The sequence below is a fragment of the Vanessa atalanta genome, chromosome 6 (genome assembly GCF_905147765.1).
Source record: "Vanessa atalanta chromosome 6, ilVanAtal1.2, whole genome shotgun sequence".
NCBI classification, from domain to species: domain Eukaryota; kingdom Metazoa; phylum Arthropoda; class Insecta; order Lepidoptera; family Nymphalidae; genus Vanessa; species Vanessa atalanta.
The window spans coordinates 4,335,080-4,352,166 of record NC_061876.1 but is presented as its reverse complement, the minus strand read 5'-3'; the positions used below and the strand labels follow the sequence as shown (position 1 = coordinate 4,352,166).

The following is a 17,087-nucleotide window of genomic DNA, read 5'->3' as shown; positions in this document are numbered from 1 at the left end:
ACCAATGCATTGGCCCATAATTTAGCCCGCCTTCCGCCTACCTTCATCATAAAAATAAATGCAGGTAATAAGATTGAATTCTATACAAATTGTAAATAATTGTTTCAGACTAACAGAAGAGAAGGAAATGATAGATGGCCAAGTGAGCTTCTTGAACTCTGTGATAGTAGATATGCAGCGAAAAAATGAACAGCTGATGGCACGTGTACAGGCACTCGAAGGAGCCACCGTCCCTACCGAACCTCCGCTATTGTAAGTGTACATTAACATGGTATTAATATAAAATTTATATAATCACGTTTCTAGAGCCTAATAATTCGGTAAGTCCCCAATACTAAGACTTAAAGCAAAAATAATATGTTCTTATGGTACTCAAGGAATTTAGTGAATGTTTAATTAATTTAAAAAATTAGTATAAAGTCTCCAGCTCATCGAAAATATAATGTTAAATATGCAATCGGCATATTTGGAATGATTAGACAGATAACTAATTAATAGTATAGAGTGTCCCACATAAACTAATTACAGATTTTGCAATGTCAATATTTGTATCAAGCAATTTTCGAGGCTAGTCTGAAAACTTTTCACAGCAACACCATCTCAATATTCGTGCTAGTCTATGAACTGTATTGTTTTGTCTCCTTCTGGTTAGATATAGTATTCATATTTTACAAATAGAAATATTAAAAACACTGATTAAAATTAAAATGGGTTCAAATTAACGATTAATTTTCGTTAGCAATGGACGTAAAGTTCGAGCAGTAGCACCACGTCTGTTCTGTGACATCTGCGACGTGTTCGACGCGCACGACACCGAGGACTGTCCGCGACAATCTGTGGAACCTGAAAAGCCGCCGTCTAACAAGAAACCCCTAACGCCAAGGCCCTACTGTGACATTTGTGAAGGTAAACAAAGTCTTGTATTATATATTAACGATGATCTGTACTGCAAATATGTCAACAGAAAAATCCAATTATTTTTTACTGCCCCTACCTAGGGGGTGTAATACCAAATAACTTAGGGATCCGTTGCCTTAAAAGCTAGCCACTAAACCGACAAGGCAGTCAAATAATAATTGATTGAACACACCTCTATTATTATATCTAATTTATCTTAAAATAAGTGACAAACTTTGTAATAAAGTGACATTTCTTTTTGCAGTTTTTGGGCATGCAACGGAGAACTGTGATGAAGAAGAAACATTTTAATACCTATTTATTAATTTTAGTATTAATGTTACCGTTGTTACTGTTATTTGTTTCAAGTAGGTATTATTTATTGTTTACCATGAATATGGTATGGCTTGTTTTACTAGCTAATTAAATAGGAAAATGTTTTGTAAATAAGGAGCACCTTTTAAGTTATTTTAGCATGTTTTAAGGTAAAAGGGAAATGGTATTGATTTTGCTCTTATGCATTATCTAGACGTAATGCATATTGAGAAATTGCTAAATCGGCACAAATCAATTTCCATCACAATCATGGTTTTTTTTTTAAATATATTGTCTTCACTACATTATCATTTCAAATAAGTACTGATAACACCAAAATTATCACAATTTTGTAATAACAATAAATTGATTCAAAATATTTTAAGTTTTATTGAATACTAAAATATAATACCCACTAAATCCTTCCAATCATCCTTCTATTGTTTGTAGAAAAAAAAATTCTATTCAATATTTAAATAGAAAAAATAAATACTTCACATCACTATTTGTTCATATTTTATTAATTAAGCTTTTACTTAAAAAATATTTGCGAAGACAATTCATCAAGGACACAATTACTTAATAATTTTTAATAAAAAAAACGAAATATATTCTGAAATTATTTATTACTTATCTAATTCTTAACCTAGTGGACAAATAGCTAAACTTAATCCAAACCATCTTTCTTCTCCTTGATAGCTTCCTGAAAAAAAGATAATATAACTGTTGAGATATATTTTTCAATTTCAATAGTATTTATTAATGTTATTCTAATTCTACTTTTAAAACTAAAAGTTATATCATTTTCCTATAAAAGAATAAACTTGGAATGGTAATTGCAACATTTTAAAAGTGTAAGTCTCAATTAAGTTGCTTATAGTAGTAGCTTTTTTCAACCAAAGGAGCAGAGACAACTTACAATAGATAATCTCCCAGTATGTTACAAATATCTCTGCAATTTTATACACTAGAAAAACTTCTTGATCAATGTCTTTATTTATAATTACAATACATTAAAAACATAATTCTGTTCACAAACCGGAATGAATACCATACATTATTTGAGATATCAAGACCAATGATATAATGTAAAAGTATTTTATCTACTTGTTACTCCTCCTGTGATTGAATTAGGCTATAGTGGGTACATATACACAAGGAGCATAAAGGATGTTGTTAAATTTCTCATATTTTAAATAAACATAATATGTTAATTAGAGGATAACAATACTCACTTTAAATCTCTCTTCAAAAAGTGACAACTCAGACGTTAAATCTGTGATAGCATTCATAAAAGCCTCTTGAGGTGTGTAATCTGATGTTGTTTGAATACGCAGCACAAATTTATGTTCTAATGGATGAGGCACTTTATATCCAGCAAATAGAACTTTCGGGTCCTTAAGTAGTTGGCTGTAATAAAAAAATAATGTAATAACCTCAAACTTGTTATAGCTTCATAATTTAGTTATTTTACTTACTGTCTTATCATATTTCCTAAAGTGTGGTCCTCTTTATTAACTGTAAATATTGCAGCATTCGTAACTTTTGTATCTTCTTCTTTCTGAACTCTAAAACAATGTTAGTTTTTATTATTAAACAAAATCTCTGTTATTAAATGAACAATATATTTATTTACTTACTTTTTTTCACCGTCATATAAAAGAAATGATTCAAAGGTAGGTGGTGCGTTCATAGTGGAAGATCAAATGTAATTAAAAACTATTATATAAATAAAGGCGTAATAACAGTTATTTATTTCGCAGTAAATGCGAATGTACGGCGTCGGCATACAAGAAATAGTTTATATGAATAAATGTCAAAAGCTACTTGTCAAGTTGTCAGTGTCACTGTCCATGTCCACCAGTGCTACCAAAGTTAAAAACGTATTTGGGTATTTAGAGTACTACTTTTTTTAATAATGCTATGCTGTAGTTTATGCGTTAAAATATTAAATAGTTAATACTCGTTATAGTATTTAATTACTTAAATTAAAGTAGGATTGCTCATAGGCAGGCTTTATAACAATTTTTTCATCGATAGATATTACATAACAACCCCAAAAATTATGGCCATTTAAAGTTATTGTATTTTCTATTATTTCTTCCATATTGAAAAAAACATTATCAACAATATTAAGGTTTTTTTAATACGGGTACCTAATGATTTTTATTCTTTGTTAAATCACAGCACGAAAAATATTTATTTTATTTGTTATATTAAAAAATTTATTAGACCTTATATATTTTAACGATAGATTTATTGTAATCTATTGGCTGACCTCATTGTACACGAAGATTCAAAGTAAGCCGAACGGTTATGCTTTATGTATTCTGCAAAAAGGAATACAGCACGCAGCACATCACGAGTTTTGTTTCAGCGACAAATAAATTGGACAAATGTTAAAAGCTGGCCTTTTTCAGACCTTGACACAAAAACTCAGAATTGATTAGATTCTGCATTATAAGGTTATTTTTGAAGTAGGAATAAAGATCAACAACCTTAGATTTACGTATTTCATTTGATTTGCTAATAACTCAGCTATATTGTGCACTACAAGGAGTGTATGATTAATATATATTTATCTATACATATAGTAAACTTGGAGTGTCAGTATGTAAAATTAAAATAACCGCTTTTTAGTGCACATGCATGTATACACGGTACATATACGTAAATATATTTTTTTTCTTGTCTTTCTGTCTGTTTATTCCAACATATCTGGAACGGCGGAACTTTCACTGGCAGATAGCTGATGTAATAAGGAGTAACCTTAGAATACAACAATAACTTTTATGTTAAATTGAAACGCGCACGAAGTCGCGGGCATAGCTAGTTAATAATACAACAATATTCCACTTAACTAGTTATATCCACTTTAATTTTACGTCAAAAATTCTGATAACAGTTACGTCGACGTTCAAAGCGCCATTATTTTGCAAATTCATAATGAATATCATAGATTAATCAAGCTCTCAACCAATGATATCTCATCAATTTGCAGTCAAATGTTTATTAACTGGCTTTTCTCCTCTTATGGTTGGAATAGAGTATATTTTATTTTACAGGTGAAAACCTTAAGTAAATAAAAAACACATTCACAGCAGAAAACACCGTTTATTTTATAATTATGAGAAAATTTCAGATTGATAACCTACATACAGAATGACTATAAAACCAATCTAACTTGAATTTTACAACGTGTATCCAGAACCTCACTGTTAATTCGTTAATACATTACTTTTGAACGGTAATAAATATTCCTTTACAAGATTACAAGAAATTTGCCATAAAGGGGGATATTTCAATCATATAAGTATTTACTTTTTTACATAATATAAATATATAAACATAAAAACTAAGAACTAAACTATTTTAACAATTTCGACTAAACATGTACAAAATAACACGGTTTAATTATTATATACTTTTTATTTAATTTCAATGTTTGACATTATTTAACGGCAAGCAACATCAATACGTCAAAAGAACGAAGCGCGAACTTTCGAGTTTTGTGAAGAGTTTAAACTACGAATTCTTGTCTAGCGACTCTACTGTTAGGCATTAGGGTTCTATGATCAAGAGTCTACATCTTAACGTAGACGAAACCCTTTTGCCCAATGGACAAATCCACAAAGATTTCCCACACATTAATGTTCAAATTTAAATATCAGAAATATAAATAGCAAAGTGGAATGGCATTATCATCACGATCGATTCACGAATGATTTAATTGCAAATTTGAAAGTGAATTTGTTATTACAGATATGCTTATATTACATATAATACTTGGAATGTGTTCGTTGTCTGATAAATTCACAAAGCAAGAACATTATTTTAGAAGAATTACGATTTCAAGTCTTTTAAAAGGGCTACCAATTCGAATTAGATAAATACAATTACATACTTATGATTATGTAGATATTTGTTACACAATATAAAGACTGCATATCTTTGATAATCCAATGTAACCCATACTTCATTAAAACAATGATTTTATTTAATAAACAAAAATATAACATAATTAGTTTAAAATAGCTTGATAAACAACATTGTTAGTCGGATTAATTTAACACTTACTATCTATTTTCTGTTAATGTAATAAAACGCTATAAGAATTGACACATAAGTATATAAACTATACTAATTGTGTACGTAGGTATACAAAATTAGCAATCCAATAACAATATGCATACTATTGATTATGAAAATATCTATGCGTTATAATATTATTAAGATTGATTAGAACGCATATATATATCTGGCAGGCGGGAATCGAAAGCGACCTGGTCAGACTCTGAAGAGTAGCCCGCGGGATGGGCCGCAGGCGCGTGCGATTCCCGCTGTCGGCGTTTGAACACGAGAACCTCACTTACAGTATACACTAGTAACAGAAGAATATAACAGTAATTACGATTAAGATTATCGGAATAATAGAGATCAATGAAAGCTGACTAGAATTTGTGTTTCGACTACCTCTAAAATATATTACAAATGAGTACAGGATCAACCGGATCGAATCAAGAAACGGCAGCTTCCGCACCGTTCGAGTGACTTGTGCGAAAGTACGTTTGCATAAAAGCGTAATATTGCGCGCACGGGCGCATTGAGTTTCACTAAATTCATTAATGTTAGATTGGTGTCAGGTACACGGCCCCGCTCCGAGGCCATTGTTATACTTAGCCTAGATACGATGAGACGATGCATCTAGCTAGATTGAATGCGATGTAAATACACGTACACGATAGAGGAAACAGCGGTGAGAAGCGGGCGCACGACGCGTCCGGCGCGACAAGCGAGACAATTGACTGGCGGATAGAGACCTGCGACTGGCCTCACCACTTTATAATAAAGCTAACGAGAAAAAGGTATCACCTAATTTCTCTACTATTACGAAGGCAACTAGATGAAATCCTACTCTTAAGGATAAAAATCTAATTATGCTATTAATGTTTAAATTAACATTGCTTCATTTCCTTATATATGCGACCGAACATAGGTCACTATTTGACTCGAGGACGCGACGGGGTTCGGGTTATTTAGTACCGTTATTTACCGCCCGGTCCCCATCACACCTCGAAATGTTTTATATTAACAGCACGCCTCGGAAATCTCACTATAATATATTTTATTATTCACGCAAATATATTATTATTATTATTATATTAGGAAAACGCTAATAACTGTAACATTTTAGTGCTTAAATTTTCGAGAAGTCGTTTTCTAATGTGTTCGGTTTTAAAAAGAAAACTGCTCGATATGCTACACTTATATTGCTGAAGACTCGGTAATTTTAATTTATTAAAAAATTTACCCTAGCTAAAACTGCTACATTATGTTTTACTGTACAACGAAGAGCATCTTAAATGTTAAGTAAAACAAAGAAAACACAAACGTCTTCCCATCCGTTCGTCTATATCTGATCGTACGTAAGCATCAAGAGTGACCATATTCACTATAATGAAATCTTACATGATAATAAATGTTACACTCACGATAACAATTAATTTATAATTATTATTACATGTTAGAATTAACTAAACAACAACTGCATCTACTATCACACATTCGAAAGTTTTAAAACAATTTTACAAATTGTAGTCGAACATCATTATTGCTACGGCGACGGCACGCGGCACGATATGCTTTTTTTACGGTTGGCCGCGGGAGCAACGATTACACTGCGGGCATGGCATCGACCAATAATGGAGCGACGATCACACTGCGGACCTTTTGTCGACCAATCATCGAGCGCCATTTACACCGCGGATACATCAACGAATAATCGAAATATTGATATATTTTATCTGTAACGAAGATCGTTCAGAACAGTTGTACTATTCGGAAAATCAAACAACTTCCACGATCTATCCAATCACGTAAAAGAGAATAACGTTTATTTTGATTTTTTATTTTATTGGGAGTACAAATATTGTTTCGTTTGATCATCTCCCGCCGCCTTACCGTCATTCCAATCGCGTGCCCTATGTATCGTTCGCGTACACCGATAATCCAATATACTCTTCGATACTTACTCGTGACTTCCCGTAAGAAATCATTCGCAGTCTGAACTCGAAAAACCGTGGCACCCAATCTTCGCCACTACACAATTTCAAAATACTGATTGTAATTAATTTAATGACGATTATTATAATGTAGTTGTTAATGGATATTAAAGATTGTATCACAGGTATGGACCGACATACCATGTCTGAACTCGCTACTAACCGCGAAGCTTTCAATCAGTTTAACCAACTTTTTACTTATTATATAAACGTATTACGACTAATTCCTCAGGCAATATGTTGTTTATTGAAGGCAAGTAAACTAGGAGCTTGATACGGAGTACGGTTTGAGAGTATTGTTTAAATATCGTTATACAAGAACTACTTAAACATGTTCTGTACCTTCTAGATATAATATTCATGGTTAACTGTTTATAAAATGTTTGAATGAAGAATAATTTTTGCAACCTTTTAAAAATATTAAAAACTTAAAATCAAGATGTTTTTGATAACACGAACGGAGCACGGTACTCGTATTTACAATAACACAATTTAAGTTACTAAAAACTATTTAAAAAAAAATTTCACTACACTTTGAAATTTTAAAATAAAATCATCATATATCTTATAAGTATTATAAGTGAGTAAAAAGGTTGCATAATACAATAATAAAAAAAATAACGATTAAATAGATAACTATATTTTTGCTAGCAACATTTACGGAATAATTAGCGGTCAATGATTACTTGATAATGACCAAAATTCAACAAGATAACAGCTAAACACTGCCCCAGACGGGACGATATAATTCAGATGATAATATAATATAATTTGAACCTTATTAATAAAAATTCTAACGATAAATAATAAGAGCGTATGTTAGTGATGAATTCGGCAGACAGGTGTTGATTGCCAGACGGGATGCAGGCACCAAATTGTTGCATTATCTGTTTCATTGCTTCACTGTCCTGCGAAAAGGGTAACTTGGGATTAGTCCAAAGAAAATTACCTGACACACATAGAATGTTAGGAAGATTATTATTATTTCCGAAAATGTAAAAAAAAAAATAATATTATCAGGTATTTAAAAAAAAAGGTTTTATTTATAATTGATATGTCATTGTGCAGATGTAAATATTATTGTATATCATATTCTATGTATGTTATTGTATTCATTGTTAGATAAATTAAAAGATTATAGTATTTTATTAATTCTAGCGACTGCTTATACTAAATCATTAACTACTTCTCGGCTACGATCAATTATTTAACTGAATACTTCAACTATATATAAATATGTATATGTATTTAATGAGCTATTTGTGTTCAACTTATTTACTCGTTACTATGTATGACTAAAATATACCTATATACTTTCGTAATGACCTAGACCTATTATAAATATATATATTATAGCAAATATTCAATTATTATTATATATAAAGTACTAATTAAAACAGTATGTGGATATTGTTTAAGCATCTGAAGAAGTTCATGCAAATAAACTAGGATATAAGAATTTATAGGTGCGGTGTGGAAAATAAATAACGAAATAGCGTGGTATAAAGTGTATTAGAGAAAAGGTATCAAAGTAAGTCCAAGAAATATATAAATAGCTAAAAAGGTGCCGGAGAAAAGTATGGAGAGTGCTGGAAGAGTTATATAATAGAATTTCATTTTAAAGCTGTGTATAAATACATGTTTTAATTTAAAAAAAAAAAGAAAAACATTCAATGGTCAAGTTCATTAATACTCGTGTATATTGAATAGGTACTGTGTTTTAATAATTAAAAGCTCTGTATTTTTTATATGTCACTTTGACAGGTATTTTAAATTAAGGGGACAATAGAACCTTATTTAAATAGTCATATTAATTAATTTTATTAATTATAAACGACACCTAAAATGATTAAAACTTCATTTAAATTTATTCTATAACTAGGTTTAGGAAAAGATTTTTAAATTAACTAGAACAATGCCCTGAAAACACAACAGTCAACACTGTGCTTGAAGAATTAATATTATCTGCTGCGCTAAGGAATCTTAAAATTGAAAACCAATATAAAATCAGTGAATACTATCGACCAATCCGAATTAAGTAACTGCACCAACTCATTGTGGATAGATCTGACACTTTCCGCACCAACATCAGTAGACCAGAACTGTTAATATTAAACGATATCCTTAAATATAATACATGGTTTGTATCCGAGATGCTCATACTCCATAATTGATTGCTACATGCAAATTTGAATCCCAATAATGATGTCTACATTTTGATTCCAATCATTCAGCTGCAGATGCGATAAACGATTCTCAAGAAGGAAGCGAGAATGTCGTTACATATGTAAATACCGAAATACTTCTACTCGATGACGATATAAAATTTCTAACTATGGATGCTCTCTATGGAAGCCCAGAGATATTGCGCTTCAAACCTGCCCCCTTGAACCGTTTAGAAGAATGTGTTATACACGTAGCCGGTCGCAATGAGGCCGAGCACGAGCAGGCACAGCATAATCATAATCTTCTTCTGCACAATGGACAAACACAACACGCATTAGTGACTAGTATCGAAGGCGAGCGCGCGAACTTCGAACGTTCCAGAAGCGTCGGCGGACGCGATCCAGACGTCGGAGTGCGGCGCTCGCTGCGTCGGAGTTTACCTTTGAGCATTGGGCGGTCGGCGAGCGAGCGAGCGCCTTCACACGAAGTAGCTAGACACGTAGCCGACGACCACGAGGCCGAGTATGAGCAGGCACACTAGGATCATGATCTTCTTCTGTCGTGCCGAGTGACCATGCAACAGTACGCTTTATACGTGCCCTCGGACGGCCGGGACACATCGCTTCTTACAAATTATATGAACAAATAATAAAACGATCGGCTTCGGTGATTGATAACGTGGGTGGGGTGCGTCATTTGCCTCGCTTTCGGGTAGAGGTAAAATGAAAAAAAAAAAAAAACAAAAAAAAAAAATCGAAATAAAATAAATAAATGTAATTCTTTCAAATGTTTAAACAAAAACATATTTACAACTCCATTAATATTTCTGAATACACAAGTATGAACAACTTTGTAATGACCCCTAAAGGGCGAACATAAATAGTAGGTACTTATTATTAAGGTATTTGTGTACGCGAATTAAGTAAATGTTTTACATAATAAAAATGACGATGGCATTAAATAATGTTTTACAGTCTTTAGATAAAAAAACGTAAGTGACAAAGCTGCGTCTACACTGCACTACTGACTTCGAACTAGACAATTTCCACGATCGTGTACACATTTAAATCACAGTTACTTAAATAAAACGTACATCACTTTAATAGCATGAAATAATGATATTGTAAAGAATGTGCGTTCAGTTACATTTTATTATAGTTCACAATTGATATCCGATAAAATGCTCAAGTTAAATGCAAATTATACAGCAAGATTATTTATACTGTTAAAGAATAATTTATATCTTATATTATAATGATGTCTAGATAGTAATATTGTTACAAATGTAAGTACTTTATATATATGCAAGTAGTAAACAAAGTCGACCAAGAAAATATTAACGTTGAAATTATACACAAGAAATAAATTTGATATCAACGATAATAATAAAAAAAAAAAAACAAAATTTTAAAATTGGAATAATAACAAAAAAAACGCTTTGAATAAGTGAAACTACTTACAAATTTATATATGGTTAATATTTTCAGTGATCGTTAATAAATAGCAAAAATATTTTGAATTGTTGATAGATAGCATTCATAAAAATGTATTAATTACTCTTAACATATTATAAAATAAATTAAAATTCTGTTCTAACGTTTAGATTGAACGGATCTGAAATTCACTTGTACGATATCCATTCACGACTTCTAGTCGATATGTAAGATATCCATTCACGACTAAAGGTCGTGAAAACATTTCGCATATTAACTTTCGATTCCAAGTATAAGCTGTAGTTTCATTTAAATCCTCGTTTCCGTCCGAAATAACTTGTGTAAAAATAGAAACATTTCGAACCTTTTTAAAAATATTTCAACTAGGAACTGCGTCTTTTAAACATAAATAAAGCTCATTACGATAACTATAACAGATGTACAATAAATATTAAATCAAAACTACATGCGATGGATATAATAATATTGCTCTAATTACTTTCATACGACAAAACCAATTCAAAAAATCTTTGCTACATTAAACTATTGAAAAATATAGAAAACAAAACCAGCAAAATATCGATAGTCAATCAAAACTACTCTATAATATTTGTAATATTTTCTACTCTCATTATAATCTTAATAATAATAACGTACACATACATTCATATCGATAGAAACGCTTTACTGACAATGGAGTGGTCTTAGGCCAGAAATGGCGCCTATACAGGCTGTTACTTTATAAGACATACTTTGTTAGAGCTATAACAAATAATATTGACTTCAGTTCAAAAAAATCGATTTTATAATTCGACTAATTAAAACTGTAATGTATAATGTTTAGTAACGACGTTGATATCAAATTTGGAACAAACGATTTTTTCAATAAAATTCGCAACGATGATTAATATCGATTATATGATGTATCGATTAACTATCGATAGTTTAACAATGGCCGTTTAACGAAAGAAAAAGAAAAGAAAAAGAAAAATATTAAAGGACTTAACTTAATTTGAATACTGGTTTTTTATATTATTGTAATAAATAACAACAAATAGTACTGTTTCGAACGCAGTGAAAGTGTTAACAATCAATGAGAAACTTCAAATATCTTATGCGCTAAGAAAACAAGGAGGATCAGTTGAATCGTACAATTCGAACGTATGTGTTGATTACAAATAACAAAAAAAAAGTATTAATAAAATAATAGAAAGAAAAACTTAACCCGCAAAGTTGTTTGCAAATAGATTATATACATTCCTTATAATTATTAAGTCTATTAATTCGTAGCACGATTATATATAAAAAACTACATTCAATTATTATAAATAGTTTGTAAATAATAATGATGCATTCGTTTTAATACACATTCTGATAAGATTTTTTTTTAAAGATTAAGACGACAAGATAACATTATATTCAGAACTATATAAAAGTTTGTTCTTGCGATACCAAATGTATAATAATAAATCATAGAATATTTAGTTTTCTTCTTTTAAATTGATAAATGAATCGCTAAATGAATTGATTTCAATATTAAATAGAAAAAAAAACCACAAAGTTACAAATGAAGAGAATTTCTCTAATTTTATAAATCGATTATATAGACGTGTTACATCGATTAATTTTATAAATATTTTTTACAATATTATGAATATATTTATTAAATTTGTAGTGATGCATTTTTTGTAACATTCCGAGTATATAAGATTATGTTATTTACAATTCTCAAGATCCATAGATGGTAACGCCAAATATATTAAATATGTACATCAATTAAATCTAAATAGTACTTAATCTACAGCACAATCTTTTATTGCACTTTACACATATTGTCGTACATCTACTGCTATGAGTAGCGTTGTATGATATTTTGAAATGTATATAAACCAAAAACGACAGCTGTTTTTTTTTCTATCTGGCAATACTAACATCTCATTAGTAAACTAATAAAATACAGTTTTAATCACAAACTGCCATATTAATCTTTTAAACATATCATTCATATCGATTTTTTATCGTTTTTAAAATCGATTCACATTAAATTTTGTAAATCGATATTCTATGAAGGTACTTCCGTACCTGATGGAAAGCTTGTCGTTTACATAAACAACACGTAGTACAATTCGATTGTGTTATGAACACTTACAGCTAGTGATAAGTATATCATTGTTTTTGTAACGAATATCAGTTTATTTGCACCAATAGTCCTAAATTGTGTTCGAGGCCCGATGACGTCACTAGCCCCATATCCGCTGTTTATTACAGCGTAAGTGATAGCACTATTATTAATATAACAACAACCAGCGTAACAGACAGGCATATTATGAGGAAGATTTTTTTCTGCAATGACAAAAGAAAAAAAATAAATAAAATGTCAGCAATAAATGCACAAATAATTATGTTTTACCATTTCATAAAAATATTATAATGATAGTATACTATGCATTTAAATATATTAAAATAAAATTTTACAACGTACAATCTCAGATAAAAAAAAAATGGCGAAATTTTCGATTAAAGCGGCTAGCAAGTTTCATTTGTACTGCTTTGAAATGTTAATAATTAAATTATGAAATGAAATCATAACTGCAAAACTATTAATTTTCTTGATTCAGATTAATAACAGCGTCACGGATAATGTAAAGTATTATTTTTATTTGTTAAAATGGACTGAATGATTCACTTAGTATAATATTTATTTTAAATTGGAAATGAAAAGAGTTTACACACTAAAAAAAAAAATCGAAATTACGTCGTGCTTTGTATTTTTCTTAAGGTTATCCACCATCTAGTCCACCGCGTTGGTTGACCATAATTTTGTTTACTTTTTTTTCGTTCTGAGAGAACACTATTGTGCGACATGCTCTGAAATGTGCAACTAAACTATATTAAAAAATTGTCTATGTCATACGCTTGATAATATTGATCATGTAGTTGGCACATAACAAATTAAACATATTTAAAAATATAATTGTGAAATATATATACATTGTTATCATGCGATTTTATTATCTTTATTATATTAATGGCAATAAAATGATCTTTAACTAAACTTGAACAAAAAACATGCATTAAATAGATATTTATACTAATTCAAACCAACACCACAATCTGTAATAAATATAGATTTAATCTGTAACGTTTAAAAGCACATATATACATATAAAACAAAAGTTCTATTTGTAAACCATCACTCGGAATATATAAACAAAATACATGCACGCAACTTTAGGCTATGCAACCAAAAAACCAGCTTATAAACAAATTTGTCTGTTAAATAAATATAAACTATATATTTCGATTGTATTTTAAATAAGACATGCGTTTAAAAAAATAATATAAGACCTTAGCAAAAAAAATTAGAATCGATAGAATATATTGTACTGGTATTGTTAATTTCCCGCGCCAGAATTTAAGTAGAATGTCATCTTGCTGTCTACTAAGTTTATCTGATTCGATCTGATTTGTTCTCATTACCTTCCTCGCTTTCGTCGCCCATTTGTAAGCTTGGACGAGTTCGCCCCCTCCCGACTCAACGTACTCCGTGGCCGTGGTCACGTGGTGCTCGACGCGATCTATCAGTTCGCCCTGCTCGCGCTAAGGTCAGTGGCGCTGGGAGGAAACGGGACGCACGACCGAACATCACTAACGGCCGATTGGTTCATACGGTTTTTTATACCCAGTAAGTATGTTACACAAACCGTATTATAGTATCCGATATATATTAAAATAGTTAGAAATGAAAATGAAAAAAAAAAATGCCCAAAACAATACGAAGTTCATACAGAGGTCACGTGATACAAATTATAACAGTTAAGATAATTAATACAGATATTTTTAGTTAAAAAGTAAGTCGTTAAAAGTATGTTAATACGAATGTGATATATACATAAATATATTAATAGAAACAAGTAAAAAGACAGTAAGATTTTCTATAACGTATAGCACCCATATACAAGAGGCAAATAACGCACACACCAAATGAAAGACAAATTAGTCATACACAAAGTCAAATAATTAGATTAAGTTAAGAAGCCCACTTCCATCGATTGTTAGTCCAAGTCACATGAACAGTTAATTATACAACAATGAAAGCCAATTCGTAGATGCATACATGAGTGAAGGTAAAATAAAAACATGGTGTGAACCAATCACCGAATCGTCGACGCAAAACAAATGCAAGGTTGGAAATTTAAACGTTCACGAAACAAAACGACAGGAACGAGGAATAGGGTAATGAACGGAATCAGGATGAGGACAAACAAAACAAAAACGCATTAGCAACGAATGAACCGACACTTTTGTAATTTGAACTCACCCGTCGAGCTTTGCTCTGATATTTAAGGGCCTTCTTTGTGTCTTGTGTGGCAGTTTGGACATAGTCCACAGCGTGCTCTACATGATACTCAATGCGGTCGATCATCTCACCCTGTATCCATAGGGAGCTTGTTTAGACAACAATCTTATTTATAAATGGCTAATAATTATTATCGAATACCCGAGAAAAACATTTTACGTCAAAGTTCTCGTACATCTTCATTACTGAATCTCCAGTAATTCGGTAATCCTATTGCATTTGATTAAAATTAGAATTCGTAGGAATATTTTGTTATTGTAATATTGATTAAGAAATAAATAAAATATTTGACCTGACTTTCGACGAGCATAGCCATGTCCATGAACATGTCGTGTAGCTCGCGGATCGATGTTTCTAACTTGATAATATCAGCATGTCGCGCTTCGATATCCGCCAGGGTTTGCTTCGCCTGTTGTGTCTCCATTATTATCTGAAAATGTTAACAAGTGTTCGAACAATAAATATTCTTCTTATTACTGAATTTAAATAAAACAAGTGAATACAATTTTCAATAATATGAAAACAAACCAAAAGTTAAAAATAATTTCCAACGCTTACAAAATAATCCTGTAAAAATCGAACCGGAGGTTTTTTGAATAGAACTTTCTTTGATATTTTGAGATTCGAACAATGGACAATTTATTTATTGCTATTGAACTAAGTCAGCAGTTGTGTAGTGTACAATATCTCAACGGGAATACTTGAAAAGCGATTGCAAGAGTTTTCATCTAAAACAATCTTGAAAAAGAAATACCGTCGATAAGCAACGTTAGAAGAACCCTCCGTGGACAATTATCTTCTGAGTGTTTTTAATCTTTTGACATTGAACATTACCAAGTTTTTTGCTCCTCAATATTTACAAAAGCCAGGTTCTTATATATTGAAAAGAAAACGCGGTAAATAAATACTATTAATATAGATATATTATGCTGATATTTCTCAGTCGATGAAACACGTCGAGTTGTTCGAGTTCTTTCTGAGTCACTTTACCCAATCCGTGGATATCGTAGAAGATGAACAGACGACAATTGATCTTAGGCATGCTTTCGCTTTTAGCAAAAGCATGCCTAAGAACAATAGGCGTCAAGTGACCGCAAATGTCTACCAAATATTTTTAATGGTGATTGCACTCTGCCCTGAAAGTAATGTAATAAAGGCAAGATGTTGATGATATTAAAGTTCTCTTTCTCGTGTGTTTTGTAGTGAGGAAATCTTCTATTCGCAGAAACTCTCTTAAATGGATCCTTATTCAAATATCGATAGCAAAAATGTAATACTATTAAGAAATACATTTAGGTACATACTCTTAATAAAACATAGATTTTTTTCTCGGAATATCTTTTACTAATAAATTAGGAAACAATTTTGATCTTAAATAAACGACTTGAATTAACGTGAGGTATCATCATTGTAAATTACTTTCTTCAATCAAGTCCATACTTTTTATACATTCATTGACTACAAACTGCAAGCAAACTGCATGCAAGTTAGATATATGTCTATGCAGCAAACTTACCCCTTGTGTGAATACAGCGGGATTGTCTTGCTCCAGCATAGCCTCGAGTTCATCATCGGTGGTCGCACGGCCGGTGATCTCAAGCTGTCGGAGTATCCTGTTTTTGCACCGGTCTCGGTAGTCGGTCTGGGTGCGGTTGTACTCGGTCATCACCTCCACGAACTTGCGCGAAAGGGTCGAGTGCTGGGTCTTTCTTATCCTGAGATCGGCGGACGATTTGTTGGAGTGCTCTTCCTGTTCGATGTTTTGCTCTATGTCTGTTGATTTATTTATTATGATTCAGCAATTTATTTTGGTTATAATTTTAACGGATTTTGACATTTGTGAATTTAAATTTC

At 31.2% G+C, this 17,087-nt stretch overlaps 3 protein-coding genes across 25 annotated transcripts in view; 1 reads left to right on the top strand and 2 right to left on the bottom strand.

The window, feature by feature from the left end:
• The window catches only part of LOC125064682 (CAP-Gly domain-containing linker protein 1), a 50,493-nt gene extending 48,902 nt beyond the window's left edge, over window positions 1–1,591 (top strand). For all 15 annotated transcript variants that reach the window (XM_047671853.1, XM_047671850.1, XM_047671849.1 and 12 more), the window contains 3 exons: window positions 109–252; window positions 740–906; window positions 1,163–1,591. In XM_047671853.1, coding sequence (XP_047527809.1) covers window positions 109–252; window positions 740–906; window positions 1,163–1,209 — 358 coding nt within the window. In that variant the 3' untranslated portion in view covers window positions 1,210–1,591. The remainder of the gene's footprint in view (window positions 1–108; window positions 253–739; window positions 907–1,162) is intronic.
• Window positions 1,592–1,819: 228 nt separating this feature from the next.
• LOC125064769 (DNA-directed RNA polymerase II subunit RPB11) lies at window positions 1,820–3,033 on the bottom strand. 2 transcript variants are annotated; one of them, XM_047671974.1, is made up of 4 exons: window positions 2,853–3,033; window positions 2,691–2,780; window positions 2,448–2,622; window positions 1,820–1,915 (listed from the first exon to the last, which is right to left on the bottom strand). In XM_047671974.1, exons 1-4 carry the CDS (start codon window positions 2,903–2,905, stop codon window positions 1,880–1,882), a joined length of 354 nt encoding a protein of 117 aa, XP_047527930.1. In that variant the 5' UTR covers window positions 2,906–3,033; the 3' UTR covers window positions 1,820–1,879. The 2 variants fall into 2 exon arrangements, with proteins under 2 accessions (XP_047527930.1, XP_047527931.1); XM_047671975.1 differs by having other exon boundaries at window positions 2,849–3,030.
• A 1,273-nt stretch (window positions 3,034–4,306) lies between these two features.
• Window positions 4,307–17,087, bottom strand: part of LOC125065020 (syntaxin-1A) — a 53,546-nt gene continuing 40,765 nt past the window's right edge. The window contains exons 5-9 of one of the 8 annotated variants that reach the window (XM_047672425.1): window positions 16,750–17,006; window positions 15,526–15,663; window positions 15,195–15,305; window positions 9,653–9,747; window positions 8,050–8,182 (exon numbers count right to left, since the gene is read on the bottom strand). In XM_047672425.1, the coding sequence (XP_047528381.1) occupies window positions 9,670–9,747; window positions 15,195–15,305; window positions 15,526–15,663; window positions 16,750–17,006 (584 nt within the window). In that variant the 3' untranslated portion in view covers window positions 8,050–8,182; window positions 9,653–9,669. Of the gene's footprint in view, window positions 8,183–9,652; window positions 9,997–10,169; window positions 13,217–13,772; window positions 14,489–15,194; window positions 15,306–15,525; window positions 15,664–16,749; window positions 17,007–17,087 lie in introns of those variants that run through there. The other 7 variants (XM_047672426.1, XM_047672421.1, XM_047672424.1 and 4 more) reach the window with 7 other exon arrangements.

Coding starts and splice junctions, on each gene's coding strand:
- LOC125064769 (XM_047671974.1), bottom strand. CDS start 2,905: ATGAACGCACCACCTACCTTTGAATCATTTCTTTTATATGACGGTGAA. Junction 2,623..2,690: donor TTAGGAAATATGATAAGACA/GTAAGTAAAATA, acceptor TTTTTATTACAG/CCAACTACTTAAGGACCCGA. Junction 1,916..2,447: donor TTTTTGAAGAGAGATTTAAA/GTGAGTATTGTT, acceptor TCTTTTTTTCAG/GAAGCTATCAAGGAGAAGAA.